Source organism: Leucoraja erinacea, chromosome 48, assembly GCF_028641065.1.
Source record: "Leucoraja erinacea ecotype New England chromosome 48, Leri_hhj_1, whole genome shotgun sequence".
In the NCBI taxonomy this organism is placed as follows: domain Eukaryota; kingdom Metazoa; phylum Chordata; class Chondrichthyes; order Rajiformes; family Rajidae; genus Leucoraja; species Leucoraja erinaceus.
In genome coordinates, this window is record NC_073424.1 from 144608 (window position 1) to 164228 (window position 19621).

At 49.4% G+C, this 19621-nt stretch overlaps 1 protein-coding gene across 2 annotated transcripts in view; it reads right to left on the reverse strand.

Moving 5' to 3' along the window:
• Positions 1-19621, reverse strand: part of sema4f (sema domain, immunoglobulin domain (Ig), transmembrane domain (TM) and short cytoplasmic domain, (semaphorin) 4F) — a 155218-nt gene that overhangs the window by 37919 nt on the left and 97678 nt on the right. For both annotated transcript variants that reach the window (XM_055664859.1, XM_055664857.1), the window contains exons 7-9: positions 11499-11644; positions 6902-7083; positions 2660-2804 (exon numbers count right to left, since the gene is read on the reverse strand). In XM_055664859.1, coding sequence (XP_055520834.1) covers positions 2660-2804; positions 6902-7083; positions 11499-11644 — 473 coding nt within the window. The remainder of the gene's footprint in view (positions 1-2659; positions 2805-6901; positions 7084-11498; positions 11645-19621) is intronic.

Below are 19621 nucleotides of genomic sequence, written 5' to 3' on the forward strand. Positions count from 1 at the left end.
ACGCAAATTACGGAACCTTGTGTTCGCGTTGAGGCGTACGGGCATCGTGTGGCCGCGCGGGGCCGGTCCCACTGAGAAGCGCAGAGGGGTATGTAGTTGTGCGCGACATCGCGCGGGGCTCCGAAATGTTTGTAGCGAACAAAATCTTTGCGCGCCAACGGCCTGTCGCGGAACTGACGGCCAAAGTGGGACAGGCCCAAGACCCTGGCGCGACGCAACGTCTCACCTCCAACAGCAGCAGAAGCAGGCAAACGATCGCCGAGCTCGGCCTGGGGCTCACGGCCGTTGCGGTCCGGATCCGCCCCCACTTCTACTCCCAGAGCGGGGCCAAGAAAATTGAAGATGGACACAAAATGCAGGAGTAACTCAGCGGGACCAGCAGCATCTCTGGAGAGAAGCAATGGATGATGTTTCGGGCCAAGACCCTTCTTGCAGACTGAAGAAGAGTCTCGACATGAAACCTCACCCCATTCCTTCTCTCCAGAGATGCTGCCGGTCCCGCTGAGTTACTGCTGCTTTGTGTCCATCTTCAAATGACGTCACGCGCTCCAGACGGCTGTGCGGACGCATGAAATCACGTGCGACCTTCGCGGGACCGTCGAGGCTCAACGTAATTAGCGTGCCAAGGACACGTTAGTGGGACGGGGGCTTTATGCCCTGGTCATTCATCCCTTCCCACCCATCCCTTCTTGTCCCCTGGCACTTTCCCCCGCACAGAGTCATATAGCGTGGAAACAGGCCCTCTGGCCCATCTTGCCCACACCGCCCAACATGTCCCGTTCAATGCTAGTCCCACCTGCCTGCGTTTGGTCTGTATCCCTCCAAACCTGTCCTATCCATGTACCTGTCTAAATGTTTCTAAAACGTTGCGATAGTCCCAGCCTCAACTACCTCCTCTGGCAGCTCGTTCTATTCACCCATCAACCTTTGTGTGAAAGATGCTGCCTAACCTGCTAGTTTCATTAAGCAGTTTATATCGTGATCCAAATTCTAGCATCTGCAGTCTCTTATGAAACTTGAGATCTGATCTGAACAAGTTAAACTTTAAGGTAGATGAAAAATGCTGGAGAAACTCAGCGGGTGAGGCAGCTTTTATGGAGCGAAGGAATAGGTGACGTTTTGGGTCGAGACCCTTCTTCAGTCTGATGTGGGGGATGAGGGAGGCGGCGGGAAGAATAAAGGAAGAGGCGGAGATAGTGGGCTTTAAACTTTTAAAAGTCTTTAGTTTAGTTTAGAGATAGAGCACGGAAACAGGCCCTTTAGTCCACAGAGTCCGCATTGACCAGCGATCAGTAACACTACCCTACACATACGGGGGCCATTTTTACATTTATGACCACGCCAAATAACCTACAAACCTATACGTCTTTGGAGTGTGGGAGGAAAGAGGCGGAGAGTGGGCTTTAAACTTTTAAAGTCTTAGTTTAGAGTGACGAAACAGAAGATCTCGGTGAAAACCCACGCAGGTCACGGGGGGAACGTGCAAACTCCGTACAGACAGCTTTTCCAGATTCTGTATTTATTTTTCTCTCTCTGTCGATGAATATTAAAATTACTGCACTGTTGGTACAAGTAATCACTGGGCCTGTACCGGCTGGCGTGTAGAAGGATGAGCGGGTACATCATCGAAACGTACCGAATAGTGAAAGGCCTGGATGGAGTGGATGCGGGCAGGATGTTTCCACTAGTGGGAGAGTCCAGGGCCAGAGGCCACAGCTTCAGAATAAAAGGATGTACCTTTAGTAAGGAGGATGAGGAGGAATTTCTTCAGTCAGAGGGTGATGAATCTGTGGAATTCTGTGGGGTGTGGGAGGAAACCGGTGATCCCGGAGAAACCCCATGCAAGTCATGGGGAATAACGTACAAACTGCACCCGTAGTCGGGATCGAGCCCGGGTCTCTGGCGCTGTGAGGCAGCAACTCTACCGCTGCGCCACCGTGCCGCCCTTATTAATATTTGAAACACCAAACAAATGGATATTTCCTCATGACAAGGCGCTTAGTTTCACTCCCAGTAAACATAGAAATATAGAAAATAGGTGCAGGAGTAGGCCATTCGGCCCTTCGAGCCTGCACCGTCATTCAATGTGATCATGGCTGAACATCCAACTCAGTATCCTGTACCTGCCTTCTCTCCATACCCCCTGATCCCTTTAGCCACAAGGGCCACATCTAACTCCCTCTTAAATATAGCCAATGAACTGGCCTCAACTACCTTCTGCGGCAGAGAATTCCAGGGATTCACCACTTTCTGTGTGAAAAATGTTTTTCTCATCTCGGTCCTAAAACACTTCCCCCTTATCCTTAAACTGTGACCCCTTGTCCTGGACTTCCCCAACATCAGGAACAATCTTCCTGCATCTAGCCTGTCCAACCCCTTAAGAATTTTGTAAGTTTCTATAAGATCTTTTAAATCTTCTAAATTCTAGCCAGTATAAGCCACGTCTATCCAGTCTTTCTACATTTGAAAGTCCTGACATCCCGGAATCAGTCTGGTGAACCTTCTCTGTACTCCCTCTGTGGCAAGAATGTCTTTCCTCAGATTTGGAGACCAAAACGGTACGCAATACTCCAGGTGTAGTCTCACCAAGACCCTGTACAACTGCAGTAGAACCTCTGCAGTAGCTGGTCATTCCTCACGGTGATGCTCATCCACTTACCATGCCAGGCCGTGGTTCTGGAATATCACCTCGGAACACGCTCCATTTGTCAGCATCCCTTCTATACTCCATGTATTGCCCATTGAAAGCCGCCTGCACGTCTTTGATTCCGTAAGCACACACCGCGGAGACATCCTGGTCGTCCCTAGAGGTGACAAAGGGCAGTGGATAGATGAGCAAGTTTTTTAATTTATTTTTGTTTTCCATCTGTAAATATCATGCTTTCAGAAGTCTCTTGGGGTGGTAGATTGCAACCTTCACGTGGTCCACCCTGTTTCGACTAATGCAATCAACCCGAAGTATACAAACAAATAGATCAAATAGAACAAGTTGACTTCCAACTTTGGGCTGTGCACGCCATACGCAAGAAGAAGAAACATAGAAACATAGAAAATAGGTGCAGGAGTAGGCCATTCGGCCCTTCGAGCCAGCACCGCTATTCAATATGATCATGGCTGATCATCCCCAATCAGTACCCCGTGCCTGCCTTCAATCCCATATCCCTTGACTCCACTAGCCCCTAGAGCTCTATCTAACTCTCTCTTAAATCCATCCAGTGACTTGGCCTCCACTGTCCTCTGTGGCAGGGAATTCCACAAATTCACAACTCTCTGGGTGAAAAAGGTTTTTCTCACCTCAGTCTTAAATGGCCTCCCCTTTATTCTAAGAAGAAGAAGAAGTTCCTCCAATCTGAAGTTCTTCCAGTAACCTCAATAAACGGAAACCCAATCCACAATACTCCTTGGACAGGACATTGTCAGAGTCAGACAGCACTGAAACAGGCCCTTTGAACCAATTTGCCCATGCTGGCTAAGTTTAATTTAGTTTATTGTCACGTGTACCGAGGTACAGTGAAAAGCTTTTGTTGCATGCTAACCAGTCAGTGGAAAGACAATACATGATTACAATCGAGCCGTTCACAGTGTTTCACTATATAAGGGAATAACTTATAGTGCAAGGTAAAGCCAGTGAAGTCCGATCAAAGATAGTCTGAGGGACTCCAATGAGGTAGATAGTAGTTCAGCACTGCTCTCTGGTTGTGGTGGGATGGTTCAGTTGCCTGCCGGGAAGAAACTGTCCCTGAATCTGGAGGTGTGCGTTTTCACACTTCTGTACCTCTTGCCCGATGGGAGAGGGGAGAAGAGGGAGTGGCCGGGGTGAGACTGGTCCTTGATGATGCTGCTGGCCTTGCCGAGGCAGCGTGAGGTGTAGATGGAGTCAATGGAAGGGAGGTTGGTTTGTGCGATGGTCTGGGCTGCGTCCACAATTCGCTGCAATTTCTTGAGGTCTTGGATGGAGCTGTTCCCAAACCGTGCTGTGATGCTTTATCGCAACCACTCCCATTTGCCTGTGTTTGGCCCCGAAGCCTCTCCAATCCCTGCTCCTCCCCAAGTGTCTTTATATGTTGTTATTGTATCTGACTCAACTCACCCCTTTGGCAGCTTGTTCCACACACCCACCACTCTATGTGTGAAAATGTTGGCCCTTTTAGATCAGATAGCCTTTAATGTCATTCAGACCGAAGTCTGAACGAAATTGCAGCAGTCATGCATATAATACAATAAAAACAACAATAAACACATATTAACATCCACCACAGTGAGTCCACCCAGCATCTCCTCACTGTGATGGAGGCAAAAGTCTTAGGTCTCTTCCCTCCTCTTCTCCCTCTGCGCTGGGGCGATACCCCCCCCGGGCGATGTTAAAATCAGTCCCGCGGCTCAAACACCGCTGCCGCCCACCAGTACTGCAGACGCAGCCGCTGGCCCGTGGCCAAACCCCGGACTCAGGCCACCACCGCCAGAACACCGTCCCAGCCACCCTCACGTGAGTACTGCGCCGTCTTCAGCCTCGGGCTGGGCCGCCCCGACTTGGGCGTCGCTTCTCCCTCTAGCCGGGCTGCCCCGACTTGGGCGCCGAACCTCCCCCGGACCGGGCCGCCCCGACATGGGCGTCGCTTCTCCCCCGGACCGGGCCGCCCCGACTTGGGCGCCGCTTCTCCCTCTAGCCGGGCTGCCCCGACTTGGGCGTCGCTTCTTCCCCGGACCGGGCCGCCCCAACTTGGGCGTCGCTTCTCCCCCGGGCTGGGCCGCCCCGACTTGGGCGCCGCTTCTCCCCCGGGCTGGGCCGCCCCGACTTGGGCGCCGAACCTCCCTCGGGCTTCCAGCGCCGCACCTTCCCGAGCTCGGCCGCTCCGACGGGAGCCTCGTTCCACCCTCGGGCTGGCCGCCCTCACGGGAGCGTCCCAACCTCTTCCAGCCCTGAGCGGACCACCCTCACGGGAGCGAGCTCAGAGCGAGTCCTGACGGGCTCTGCCTCCGGAGCCTCGAGGTCGTCAGCTCCATTAGGCCTCAGCACAGACGGAGGCAGAGAAGGGGAATACGACAAAAAGGTCGCATTCCCCCACAGGGAGAGACTGTAAACCCCGTTTCAACCCCCTCCCCCCCCAAAAACACAAACTAAAACCAAAAACTAGACTAACCAAAACAAAATAAACAACACACTTAAGCGCCTGTCCCACTTTGGTGACATTTTAGGCGCGTGCAGGAGACTCTGCGCTCGCCACATGTTCGCTGGTGGTCTCCGGGGAGTCTCCTTCATGGTCGCGAGGAGTTCCTGCATTCTGGGAACTAGTCGCGGCCTCAGTATGGTCGCGGCAAATTTTTCAACATGTTGGTCGCCATGGAGATAATCGCTAATCCTGTATTCGTAGGTGCAGTTGCCGTGGAGTCGCCATGTAGTTGTGGGTAGTCTAGGTAGTCGTAGGTAGTTTTAGTTAATTGCCTTTGCTGACCGGGCATTTTCTGTGAGGTGATTGTTCATTCTCCCTGTGGCCACGTGGGTTTTCTCCGGGAGCTCCGGTTTCCTCCGACATTCCAAGGATGCGCAGGTTTGTAGGTTATTTGACTTCTGTAAATTGCCCCTAGTGCTAGGATTATGAAAGTGGGATAACATAGACCTAGTGTTAGCTTGGTCTCAGTGGGCCGAAGACTGATGTGGGGGGGGGGAAGAAAGGAAGAGGTGGAGACAGTTGGGTGTGGGAGAGCTGGGAAGGGGAGGGGAAGGAGGGAGAAAGCAGGGACTACCTGAAATTGGACACGTCAATGGTCAAATATAGTGATATATAGAAATACATGACACAGGAAGTGTGAAAACACACACTTCCAGATTCAGGGACAGTTTCTTCCCAGCTGCTATCAGGCAATGGAACCATCCTACCCCAACCAGAGAGCAGTCCTAAGCTATTGTCAACCTCATTGGAGACCCTCGGACTATCATTGATGGGACTTTGCCAGCCCTACCTTGCACTAAACGTTATTCCCTTATCGTGTATCTATACATTATAATGGCTTGATTGGAATCATGTATTGTCTTTCCGCTGACGGGATAGCACGCAACAAAAGCTTTTCACTGTACCTCAGTACACCTGACAACTAAACTGAACTGAACTGGTCAATAGTTTATTTGCTTGGAGCATATCCAAGTACTTTCTGAATGTACTAACTTGTTGGCCAAGGAGTTCCAGATCTCTACCAATCTCACCGGATGAATAAAATTGGCTTCAATTCAATTCTATTGTTTCTACTCATAAATTTAAGATAATGTCTCCTGGTTATCGATCTTTCCACATTGAAGCTGCTGTGCCTAATCTGTACACTGTTAATGTCTTGATTGTAAACATGTATTGATTTTCCGATGACTGGATACCACGCAACAAAAGCTTTCCACCGCTCCGCAGTACACGTGATCATAAACTTAACTGGATCTGTGGTCTGCGGAGGTTGCAGACTTTAACATCGCGGAGCCCTGGGATCTTTCGCCGAGGATCGCCAGTGTTGGAGCTCCGCCCCGCTCGGCCAGTGGACTTCAGGAGCCGCGGTCTCCGGTAAGAAGTGGCCGATTCGGAAACTCCAGGCCGCTGAGTGTGTTCTTCCATTCCAACGCCGGTGCTTCGATCATCCCGGCGAGAGGGCCTGATCATCGGGCCGCCCGTAGCGGCGACTGCGGAGGGCTCAATGGGCCCTGACCACGGGTGAACAAAGAACTTTATGACCTTCCCTCACAGTGGGAAACGTTGATTCCGCTGTGTGGGATGTTTATGTTAAATTCTATAGAGTTGAATTCATTTTATTTTATTTTTGGTGCTGCATGGCAACTCAAATTTCACTGCACTAATTGGTGTATGTGACAATTGGTGTATGTAACTTGAACTTGAACTAGTGTCTTGAATGTTTTACTTACCATCTTGTGGAGAAAACCCCGTAGAAGACTGTGGAAGATGCGTTATTTGGGTCAAACTGCAGGGTAAACACATCGCGAATCTCATCAAAACACATCGCGTTGCTTTTATCACAGCACACCAGACGAGCTTTCAGGAAGGACGTCCATTTCTTCTGAAGTGTCTTCTGGCCACCAATATCTCCCTGAATGAAGAAATAACTATTGAGATGGCTTGCAGTACAAGAACGAACACCCCACAAATCTTTGAAACAGATATGATACCAACTACATTAATACGGTATGAACATTGACTTCTCCAATTTCAGGTAGTACCTGCTTTCTCCCTCTTTCCCCTCCCCTTCCCAGCTCTCCCACAGCCCACTGTCTCCGCCTCTTCCTTTCTTCTTCCCGCCCCCCCCCAAACCACACATCAGTCTGAAGAAGGGTCTCGAGTCCTATTCTTTCCTTCGCACCATAGATGCTGCTTCACCCGCTGAGTTTCTCCAGCACTTTTGTCTACCTTTAACATAGAAACATAGAAATTAGGTGCAGGAGTAGGCCATTCGGCCCTTCGAGCCTGCACCGCCATTCAATATGATCATGGCTGATCATCCAACTCAGTATCCCGTACTTGCCTTCTCTCCATATCCTCTGATCCCCTTGGCCACAAGGGCCACATCTAACTCCCTCTTAAATATAGCCAATGAACTGCCCTCAACTACCCTCTGTGGCAGTGAGTTCCAGAGATTCACCACTCTCTGTGTGAAAAAAGTTCGCCTCATCTCGGTTTTAAAGGATTTCCCCCTTATCCTTAAGCTGTAAACCCTGTTCCTGGACTTCCCCAACATCGGGAACAATCTTTCTGCATCTAGCCTGTCCAACCCCTTAAGAATTTTGTAAGTTTCTATAAGATCCCCTCTCAATCTCCTAAATTCTAGAGAGTATAAACCAAGTCTATCCAGTCTTTCTTCATAAGACAGTCCTGACATCCCAGGAATCAGTCTGGTGAACCTTCTCTGCACTCCCTCTATGGCAATAATGTCCTTCCTCAGATTTGGAGACCAAAACTGAACGCAATACTCCAGGTGTGGTCTCACCAAGACCCTGTACAACTGCAGTAGAACCTCCCTGCTCCTATACTCAAATCCTTTTGCTATGAAAGCCAACATACCATTTGCTTTCTTTACTGCCTGCTGCACCTGCATGCCTACCTTCAATGACTGGTGTACCATGACACCCAGGTCTCGCTGCATCTCCCCCTTTCCCAATCGGCCACCATTTAGATAATAGTCTGCTTTCCCGTTTTTGCCACCAAAATGGATAACCTCACATTTATCCACATTATACTGCATCTGCCAAACATTTGTCCACTCACCCAGCCTATCCAAGTCACCTTGCCGTCTCCTAGCATCCTCCTCACAGCTAACACTGCCCCCCAGCTTAGTGTCATCCGCAAACTTGGAGATATTGCCTTCAATTCCCTCATCCAGATCATTAATATATATTGTAAACAGCTGGGGTCCCAGCACTGAGCCTTGCGGCACCCCACTAATCACTGCCTCCCATTGTGAAAAGGACCCGTTTACTCCTACTCTTTGCTTCCTGTTTGCCAGCCAGTTCTCTATCCACATCAATACTGAACCCCCAATGCCGTGTGCTTTAAGTTTGTATACTAATCTCTTATGTGGGACCTTGTCGAAAGCCTTCTGGAAGTCCAGATACACCACATCCACTGGTTCTCCCCTATCCACGCTACTAGTTACATCCTCGAAAAATTCTATAAGATTCGTCAGACATGAGTTACCTTTCGTAAATCCATGCTGATTTTGTCCAATGATTTCACCACTTTCCAAATGTGCTGCTATCCCATCTTTAATAAATCTAAAGTTACATTTAGCAATTATCGCATTGAAACCCTTACTTGGCTCAATGGTTTCAATGACATATAAATAACAACATTTCAAAGACATTTGATCACGTTTGTTGATAGGAAAATTCATGTTGTGGGAGCAGAATTTGGCCATTTGGCCCATCAAGTCTACTCCGCCATTCAATCATGACTGATCTATCTTCACCTGCCTTCTCCCCATATCCCCTGACTCCACTATTTTTAAGAGCCCTATCTAGTTGTCTCTTGAAAGCATCCAGAGAACCGGCCTCCACCGCCCTCTGAGGCAGAGAATTCCACAGACTCACCACTCTCTGTGAGAAAAAGTGTTTCCTCGTCTCCGTTCTAAATGGCTTACTCCTTATTCTTAAGCTGTGGCCCCTGGTTCTGGACTTCACCAACATCGGGAACATTTCCTGCCTCTAGCATGTCCAAGCCTTTAACAATCTTATATGTTTCAATGAGATCTTCTCTCTCTTATTCTGGACTCCCCCAACATCGGGAACATTATTCCTGCATCTAGCCTGTCCAATCCCTTAAGAATTATGTATGTGACAGGGTGGCGTCCGCAATGGCCGCCTCGCCAACAGTCTGTCTCGTCCCTTCCTTCTTTGTTGTTTTCTAGTATGTGTTGAATGTATGTTTTTAGTGTTCTTTAGCTTGTTTTATGTAGGGGGTAGCGGGGGGGTTGGGGAAACTTTTATTAATCTCTTACCTCGACGGAGAAGTGATTTTTTTCCCCTGTCGTATCTCCGTCGCACTGCGGCCTAACATCGTGGAGGTGGCGGCCTCTTGCTGGAGGTGGACTTGGGGAGCTCCAACCGTGGGAGCCTGCTGACTTAACAGCGTGGACCTTGCGATCTTAAAAATAGCGGAGTCAGGGGATACGGGGAGAAGGCAGGAGCGGGGTGCTGATTGTGGATGATCAGCCATGATCACATTGAATGGCGGTGCTGGCTCGAAGGCCTGAATGGCCTCCTCCTGCACCTGTTGTCTATTGTCTATTGTTCCCTGTCGGGGATCGACCTTGGAGCTCCAACTGCGGGAGCCTGCGGCCTTAACATTGTGGAGCTCGCGGTCTCTGGTTAGAGACCGATTTCAGGAGCTCCAAGCCGCAGAAGCTTCGATCGCCCGGCTGTGGGAGGTTCGACTGCCCTGACTACGGGAGAATAATGAGGAAGTAGATTAGAATTTATTGCCTTCCATCACAGTGATGAATGTGGGGAATGCACTGTGGTGGATGTTTATGTTAATTTTATGTAGTTGTGTGTCTTGTTGCTTTTGTTTTACAATACAATACAATACCATTTATTGTCATTTTATCCTCAGTGAGGCTCAAACGAAATTCCGTTTCCACAGCCATACAAACAAAGACAATTTCCTACAGACATGCACTCAATTTAATTCACACAAACATCCATCACAGTGAACCCACTGTGATGGAAGGCAAAGACTTTTCTCTCCCCTCTTCTCCATTTCTCTCCCGATGTCCAAGCCCCAGGCGGGCGATGATAAGTCCCACGGCCATTTTAGGCCGTGCGGGGCGATTTATGGCCCCGCTCCCGGTCTAAAAGTCATAGGCGGGCACTGTAATGTCCCACGGCCATGAAGCCGCGCCGGGCGATGTACGTCCCCGCTCCAGGTCATTCCAAACCCGCAACACGGGCTGGAGAAATCACGTTGCGGGAGCTCTGGGAAGCGGTCTCTCCCCCCCACGGACCCGCACGCTCCCAATGTCCCAGTCCACCGGACCTGCGGCTGCGTTGCTGGAGCCTCCGAGCCCCAGGAGTCGAGTCGAGTCGCAGCAGCGAGTCACCGCCGCTCCCCACACTCCGAGGCTGGCCAGCCCCACGATGGCGAGTAGTCCGCAGCTCTGCAGCTCCGCAGTCTCCCGAGCCCCCGGGTCGTTCTGGTTGGAGGCCGCTCCACGGTGCTAGGCCCCAACGACAACGGAGACCCGACAGGGAAAAGGTGGGTCTCCTGGACAGAGAGGAGATTTTAAATAGTTTCCCCCTTCCCTCCCCCCGCCCCCCACATATACACATTTAAAACCAGTATTAAAAAACACCAACACTACATTTAACTAGACACAAAATAAAAAAAAGACAGACAGGCTGTAGGGGCCGCTGCAACGGGTGAATCGCGCCGCCACTGTGGCTGTATGGTAATTCGAGTTTCACTGTACCTTAAATGGTACACACTGTACCATTTAAACACTGCCCAGTCCATCATCGGCTCTGTCCTCCCTTCCATTGAGGGGATTTATCGCAGTCGCTGTCTCAAAAAGGTCGGCAGTATCATCAAGGACCCACACCATCCTGGCCACACACTCATCTCCTTGCTACTTTCAGGTAGAAGGTACAGGAGCCTGAAGACTGCAACGTCCAGGTTCACGAATAGCTACTTCCCCACAGCCATCAGGCAATTAAACTTGGCTCGGACAAAACTCTGATCATTAATAGCCCATTATCTGTAATTTGCACTTTATCAGTTTATTTATTCATGTGTGCATATATTTATATAACGGTATATGGACACACTGATCTGTTCTGTCGTCAATGCCTACTATGTTCTGTTGTGCTGAAGCAAAGCATGAATTTCATTGTCCTATCAGGGACACATGACAATAAACTCTCTTGAATCTTGAATCTACACGCGACAATAAACAGACCTTTGAACCTTTGTTTCGACAAGAATGGGCTAAATGGTCTGGAGGGTTTCAAAGCTGACCTTGCAAACGCGAGCCACTCGGGGAACCCGCACGGCCTTGTAGTATTCAAACTCCTGCGCTGTCTCACTGAAGAAGAAGTAGAGTTTGTCATCGTCGCCACTTCCCCCGTCTTCTCTGATGTACGTTGACGCCACAAACTGTGCATCTAAGAGGAAGGAGGCAGTTAGATTGCTGCTGATATAAATGTTCATACCATATAGATCATAAATGTTCTTTATAACAAGAGGAATCGAATATAGGAGCAAAGAGGTCCTTCTGGAGTTGGACAGAGCTCTAGTGAGACCACACCTGGAGTATTGTGTGCAGTCTTGGTCATTGTGTGCAGTTTTGGTCCCCTAATTTGAGGAAGGACATTCTTGCTATTGAGGGAGTGCAGCGTAGGTTTACAAGGTTAATTCCCGGGATGGCGGGACTGTCATATGCTGAGAGAATGGAGCGGCTGGGCTTGTACACTGGAGTTTAGAAGAATGAGAGGTTATCTCATTGAAACATATAAGATTGTTAAGGGCTTGGACACGCTAGAGGCAGGAAACATGTTCCCAATGTTGGGCGAGTCCAAAACCAGGGGCCGCAGTTTAAGAAGAAGGAGTAAGCCATTTAAAACAGAGACGAGGAAACACTTTTTCACACAGAGTGGTGAGTCTGTGGAATTCTGTGCCTCAGAGGGCGGTGGAGGCCGGTTCTCTGGATGCTTTCAAGAGAGAGTTAGATAGGGCTCTTAAAAATAGCGGAGTCAGGGGATATAGGGAGAAGGCAGGAGCAGGGTACTGATTGGGGATGATCAGCCATGATCACATTAAATGGAGGAGCTGGCTCGAAGGGCCAAATGGCCTAATCCTGCGCCTATTGTCTATTCATAAGTTTCATGAATGATAGCAGCAGAATTGGACCATTCAGCCCATCGAGTGACGATAAAATAAACTTATGCGCGTACTGTAGATGAGGCATCTTTTTCATCATAGCAATTGAGCCAGAGGGCCTGTTTCCCAGCTGGCAGTTGTCCACCCAACTTCCACATCTGTTGGAATCTATTCATAAGTTCTAGGAACAGAATTAGGCCATTCGTCCCGTCGATTCGACTCCGCATTCAATCAGGGGCTGGTGGAATCAAGGGATACAATACTCCAGGTGTGGTCTCTCTCATCAATAGTGTCACCTCCCTCAAACAGGTGACCATATACCCGAATCAGAAGCCATGGATGAACAGCGAGGCCAGGCTACTGCTGAAAGCACGGGACACCGCTTTCAGGTCAGGCGATGCTCGAGCCTACAGTTCATCCAGGGCTAACCTGAAGAGGGGCATCAGGAAGGCCAAGCACTGCCATAAGCTCAGGATTGAGGAGCACTTCAACAACAACTCCGACCCCCGACGCATGTGGCAAGGCATCCAGGCCATCACAGACTACAGACCCTCCAACATCACCCCCACATCCAGCGACGCCTCCTTCCTTGAGGAGCTTAATCACTTCTATGGCCGCTTCGACAGGGACAATCTAGAGACAGCCATCAAGGCTGTGCTACCTGACGATCACCAACCCCTCACACTCACCCCCTACGACGTGTACGTGGCACTGAGTAGGACTAATGCACGTAAGGCTGCTGGCCCTGACGGCATCCCCGGGCGCGTGCTCAGTGCCTGTGCTGCGCAGCTGACAGACGTCTGGACTGACATCTTCAACCTGTCACTTGCCCAAGCAGTTGTCCCCACTTGCCTTAAAACCACCTTTTGACACCACCAGTGCCAAAACACTCCACTGCGGCAAGCCTCAACGACTTCCGCCCAGTTGCACTTACCCCCATCATCACCAAGTGCTTCGAGAGGCTGGTCCTGGCACACCTCAAAAGCTGCCTACCCCCCACACTGGATCCCTATCAGTTTGCCTACCGCAAGAACAGGAGTACGGAGGATGCCATCTCAACGGCACTTCACTCCGCCCTCTCCCACCTCGACAACAGAGACACTTATGTAAGAATGCTGTTCATCGATTACAGCTCAGCATTCAACACCATTATACCATCAAAACTGATCACCAAACTCGGTAACCTGGGCATCGACCCCTCCCTCTGCAACTGGATACTGGACTTTCTAACCAACAGACCCCAGTCTGTGAGGTTAGACAAGCACACCTCTTCAACCCTCACCCTGAACACCGGCGTTCCTCAGGGCTGTGTGCTGAGCCCCCTCCTCTACTCCCTCTTCACCTATGACTGCACACCTGTACATGGTACTAACACCATCATCAAGTATGCAGATGATACAACGGTGATTGGCCTCATCAGCAACAACGATGAGCTGGCCTACAGGGAGGAGGTCCAGCACTTAGCAGCATGGTGCGCTGACAACAACCTGGCCCTTAACTCCAAGAAGACCAAGGAGCTCATTGTAGACTTCAGGAAGTCCAGAGGCGGCACGCACACCCCCATCCACATTAACGGGACGGAGGTGGAACGTGTTTCTAGCTTCAGGTTCCTGGGAGTCAACATCTCCGATGACCTCTCTTGGACCCACAATACCTCTACTCTGATCAAGAAGAAGGCTCATCAGCGTCTCTTCTTCCTGAGGAGACTGAAGAAGGTCCATCTGTCTCCTCAGATCCTGGTGAACTTCTACCGCTGCACCATCGAGAGCATCCTTACCAACTGCATCACAGTATGGTATGGCAACTGCTCTGTCTCCGACCGGAAGGCATTGCAGAGGGTGGTGAAAATTGCCCAACGCATCACCGGTTCCTCGCTCCCCTCCATTGAGTCTGTCCAAAGCAAGCGCTGTCTGCGGAGGGCGCTCAGCATCGCCAAGGACTGCTCTCACCCCAACCATGGACTGTTTACCCTCCTACCATCCGGGAGGCGCTATAGGTCTCTCCGTTGCCGAACCAGCAGGTCGAGGAACAGCTTCTTTCCGGCGGCTGTCACTCTACTCAACAACGTACCTCGGTGACTGCCAATCACCACCCCCCCCCCCCCCTGGACACTTATTATTATTTATTCAAATTGTTTGCTATGTCGCTCTTCAATGGAGATGCTAAATGCATTTCGTTGTCTCTGTACTGTACACTGACAATGACAATTAAAATTGAATCTGAATCTGAATCTGAATATGGAGAGAAGGCAGGCACGGGTTATTGATTGGGGACGATCAGCCATGATCACAATGAATGGCTGTGGTGGCTTGAAGGGCTGATGGCCTCCTCCTGTACCTATTTTCTATGTTTCTAAACGAAAAACACCATAACCAGAAAATTTTAATTCAAAATACAATTCAGTAATGATCAGTAAATTTGTTGGGACCAGTATTGTCAGACAATAAACAATAGACAATACGTGCAGGAGTAGGCCATTCGGCCCATCGAGCGAGTACCGCCATTTACTGTGATCATCCCCAATCAGTACCCCGTTCCTGCCTTCTCTCCATATCCCCTGACTCCGCTATCCTTAAGAGCCCTATCTAGCTCGCTCTTGAAAGTATCCAGAGAACCGGCAGAGAATTCCACACACTCACAACTCTCTGTGTGAAAAAGTGTTTCCTCATCTCCATTCTAAATGGCTTACTCCTTATTCTTAAACTGTGGCCCCTGGTTCTGGACACCCCCAACCTCAAGAACACGTCTCCTACCTCTAGCGTGTCCAAATCCTTAATAATCTTATAGTCTGAAGAAGGGTTTCGGCCCAAAACGTCGCCTTTTTCCTTCCCTCCATAGATGCTGCTGCACCCGCTGAGTTTCTCCAGCATTTTTGTGTACCTTCGACTTTCCAGCATCTGCAGTTCCTTCTTAAATCCTTAATAATCTTATATGTTTCATTAAGATCTCCTCTCATCCTTCTAAACTCCAGAGTGTACAAGCCCAGCTGCTCCATTCTCTCAGCATATAACAGTCCCGCCATCCAGGGAATGAACCTTGTGAACCTACGCTGCACTCCCTCAATAGCAGGAAATAAAATCTGCCATCATTAAAAGATCCAGCCTGCATACAATTTGGTATGTGTAGGAAGGAACTGCAGATGTTGGTTTACACTGTAGACACAAAATGCTTGTGTAACTTGGCAGGTCGGGCTGTATCTCCGGAGAAAAGGGATAGGTGACGTTTCGGGCCGCGACCCTTTTTATGCCAATTTGGTATTGGAGTCCAGGCACACTCACATGAACTTCAAATACAATTTCCCCCAACTATTTTATGCTGTCACATCTTGTCAGCATTGGGCATGGTAGTTGTTAGTTGCGCATTCTGTGGCCTCTCACTAAATTGGTACAGGATACAAGATAAAAGATAAGGGCGGCATGGTGGCACAGCGGTAGAGTTACTGCCGTACAAGGTTAATTCCCGGGATTGCATGACTGTCATGTGCTGAAAGAATGGAGCAGCTGGGCTTGTACACTCTGGAGTTTAGAAGGATGAGAGGGCATTTCATTGAAACATATAAGATTGTTAAGGGCTTGGACGCGCTAGAGGCAGGAAACATGTTCCCGATGTTGGGGGAGTCCAGAACCAGGGGCCACAGTTTAAGAATAAGGAGTAAGCCATTTAGAACGGAGACTGTGGAATTCGCTGACTCAGAGGGCGGTGGAGGCAGGTTCTCTGGATGTTTTCAAGAGAGAGCTAGATAGGGCTCTTTAAAATAGCGGAGTCAGGGGATATGGGGAGAAGGCAGGAACGGGGTACTTGTGGATTGGGGACGATCAGCCATGATCACATTGAATGGTGGTGCTGGCTCGAAGGGCCGAATGGCCTACTCCTGCACCTATTGTCTATTACCTAGCGCCAAAGACCTGGGTTCGATCCTGACTACGGGTACTGTCTGTACGGAGTCTATACGTTCTCCCCGTCAACTGCATGGGTTTTCTCCTGGATCTCTGGTTTCCTCCCACACAGGGGTCACAGCTTAAGGATAAGGGGGAAATCCTTTAAAACCGAGATGAGAAGAACTTTTTTCACACAGAGAGTGGTGAATCTCTGGAACTCTCTGCCACAGAGGGTAGTCGAGGCCAGTTCATTGGCTACATGTAAGAGGGAGTTAGATGTGGCCCTTGTGGCTAAGCGGATCAGAGGGTCTGGAGAGCAGGCAGGTACGGGATACTGAGTTGGATGATCAGCCATGCTCATATTGAATGGCGGTGCAGGCTCGAAGGGCCGAATGGCCTACTCCTGCACCTAATTTCTATGTTTCCATGTTACTCCAAAGACGTACAGGTTTGAAGGTTAATTGGTTTGGTATGATTGTCCCTATTGTGTGCAGGATAGAGTTAATGTGCAAGATCGCGGTTCAGTGTGGACTCGGTGGGCCGAGGGCCTGTTTTTTGCTCTGTTTCTCTAAAAATAAATGCCATGGATTCCATGAATGTGGAAGAATGAATTCATGTAAACTGAAAAAAACCCATTCATCCTCATTCTATTTTAGAACTAAACCACCAACACCAAATAAGGGGTTATTGGCAGGAAACAAAGTGCTGGAGGAACTTAGCAGACCTGTGGAGGGAATGAACAGAAGCCGCTTCGGGTTCGGCACCCTATGCTCTCAGTCCGCTTGTTTGCATTACTTATTACGCAAGTCAGGACCAATAAATGTAGAAGCAAAAAACTGCAGATGCCGGTTTATACCAAGATAAACACAAAGTGCGTAAGTAACTCCATGGGTCAGACAGCATCTCTGGAGAAAAGGAATTGGTGACGTCTCGGCTTTGGACCCTTGCACAGGATTCCAATGAAGAAGTTCGCTTCCTGTCTGACAGCAGTTCTGAAAGACCCTCTCTCAAAACTTACCGAATAGTGAAAGGCCTGGATTGGCCTGGATTTAGAAGGATGAGAGGATATCTCTCATTGAAACATATAAGATTGTTAAGGGCTTGGACACACTGGAGGCAGGAAACATGTTCCTGATGTTGGGGGAGTCCAGAACCAGTGGCCACACAGTTTAAGAATAAGGAGTAAGCCATTTAGAACGGAGACGAGGAAACACTTTTTTCTCACAGAGAGTGGTTAGTCTGTGGAATTCTCTGCTTCAGAGGGCGGTGGAGGCCGGTTCTCTGGATGCTTTCAAGAGAGAGCTAGATAGGGCTCTTAAAAATAGCGGAATCAGGGGATGTGGGGAGAAGGCAGGAACGGGGTACTGATTGGGGATGATCAGCCATGATCACATTTAATGGCGGTGCTGGCTCGAAGGGCCGAATGGCCTACTCCTGCACCTATTGTCTATTAGCATATCAGCAATCTCAATGAACACACAAAAGTCTGCGATGACCTTCCCTTGACAAAGTCATGCTGACTGATCACATTATACACAGGTTACAGAGTGAGGATTAAAGCCGCAGGTGGTCCCCATTTCAGGAGCGCCAGACTCCTGTGCGGTGTGGAGCTGCGGACAAGCATTTGGGAGAGCAGCGGGGATGGCTTTGCCGGCTGGTGCGGGGCTGCAGGCCACTGTTCTTCACACCAGCTGGTGTTTAGGCCCATCGGACGCAAGAAGAATATGTTCTAGTTAACACATTGATGTCCATTTTGAGATGTCCAGAGATGTGCTCACCGGCCCAGCTCTTTTTAAAATCATCAGGAGCATTTCAAAATTTGGTTTAGTTTTGAGATACAGTGCAGAATCGGGCCCTTTGGCCCACCGAGTCCACGCCGACCAGCGATCCCCGCACACTAACACTCTCCCACACTCGGGACAATATACAATTTGCTTTCAGAGTTACTAGTTCAATAGACAATAGGTGCAGGAGGAGGCCATTTGGCCCTTCGAGCCAGCACCGCCATTCAATGTGATCATGGCTGATCATCCACAATCAGTACCCTGTTCCTGCCTTCTCCCCATATCCCCTGACTCCGCTATTTTTAAGAGCCCTATCTAGCTCTATCTTGAAAGCATCCAGAGAACCTGCCTCCACCGCCCTCTGAGGCAGAGAATTCCACAGACTCACCACTCTCTGTGAGAAAAAGTGTTTCCTCGTCCCCGTTCTAAATGGCTTACTCCTTATTCTTAAACTGTGTGGCCCCTGGTTCTGGACTCCCCCAACATCGGGAACATGTTTCCAGCCTCTAGTGTGTCCAAGCCCTTAACAATCTTACATGTTTCAATGATTGACTTGATGGGCCGAACGGCCTAATTCTGCTCCTATCACATGGACATATTCTTTCAGTTGCTGCATGGACTTCTTTCCACCAGAAATGCGGAGGATGTGCCAAGGATATCCGAATTGCAGGATTATCAACTGCATACATATATAGAAAGCATGAAACAGGACTCTGTGGACAAATATCAGCAGATTCAAATATCTGTGGTACAAAGCATAAAGGTCCCAACTTTGAGTCCAACTTTGCTAATGAAAAATACCACAGACAGGTGAAACGTGGCGTTTCGCAGCTAGTACAGAGAAAGACAATCCAGGCAAAGTTCCCGCTTCACACTGCCATCCTGGTGTGTCATCTGTACTCATTTTAGATTGAAAGATTGTGCAAAAACTGATCGGGTCATAGAAAACTGAAAGCAGCAGATTAAGCATTACCAACCCACTCCATCTACACCTCAAGCTGCCTCGGCAAGGCCAGCAGCATCATCAAGGACCAGTCGCACCCCGGCTACTCCCTCTTCTCGCCTCTCCCATCGCGCAAGAGGTACCGAAGTGTGAAAACACGCACCTACAGATTCAGGGGCAGTTTCTTCCCAGCTGTTATCAGGCAACTGAACCATCCTACCACAACCAGAGAGCGGTGCTGAACTACTATCTACCTCATTGGAGACCCTCGGACTATCCTTGATCGGACTTTACTGGCTTTACCCTGCAGTAAACGTTAGTCCCTTATCATGTATCAATACACTATAAATGGCCTGTAATCTATATATTGTAGTTACCCCTCAGGTTCCTATTAAATCTTTCCCCCCCCCCCCCTCACCTCAAACCTATGTCCACTGGTTCTCGATTCCCCTATTATGGGCAAGAGCCTGTATGCCTCTACCTGATCTATTCCTCTCATGATTTTGTACACCTCTATAAGATCACCCCTCATCCTCCTGCGCTCCAGGGAATAGAATCCCAGCCTGCTCAACCTCACCCTGTAGCTCAGGCCCACAAGTACTGGCAACATCCTCGTAAATCCGCTCTGCACCCTTTCCAACTTGACAATAGTCTTTC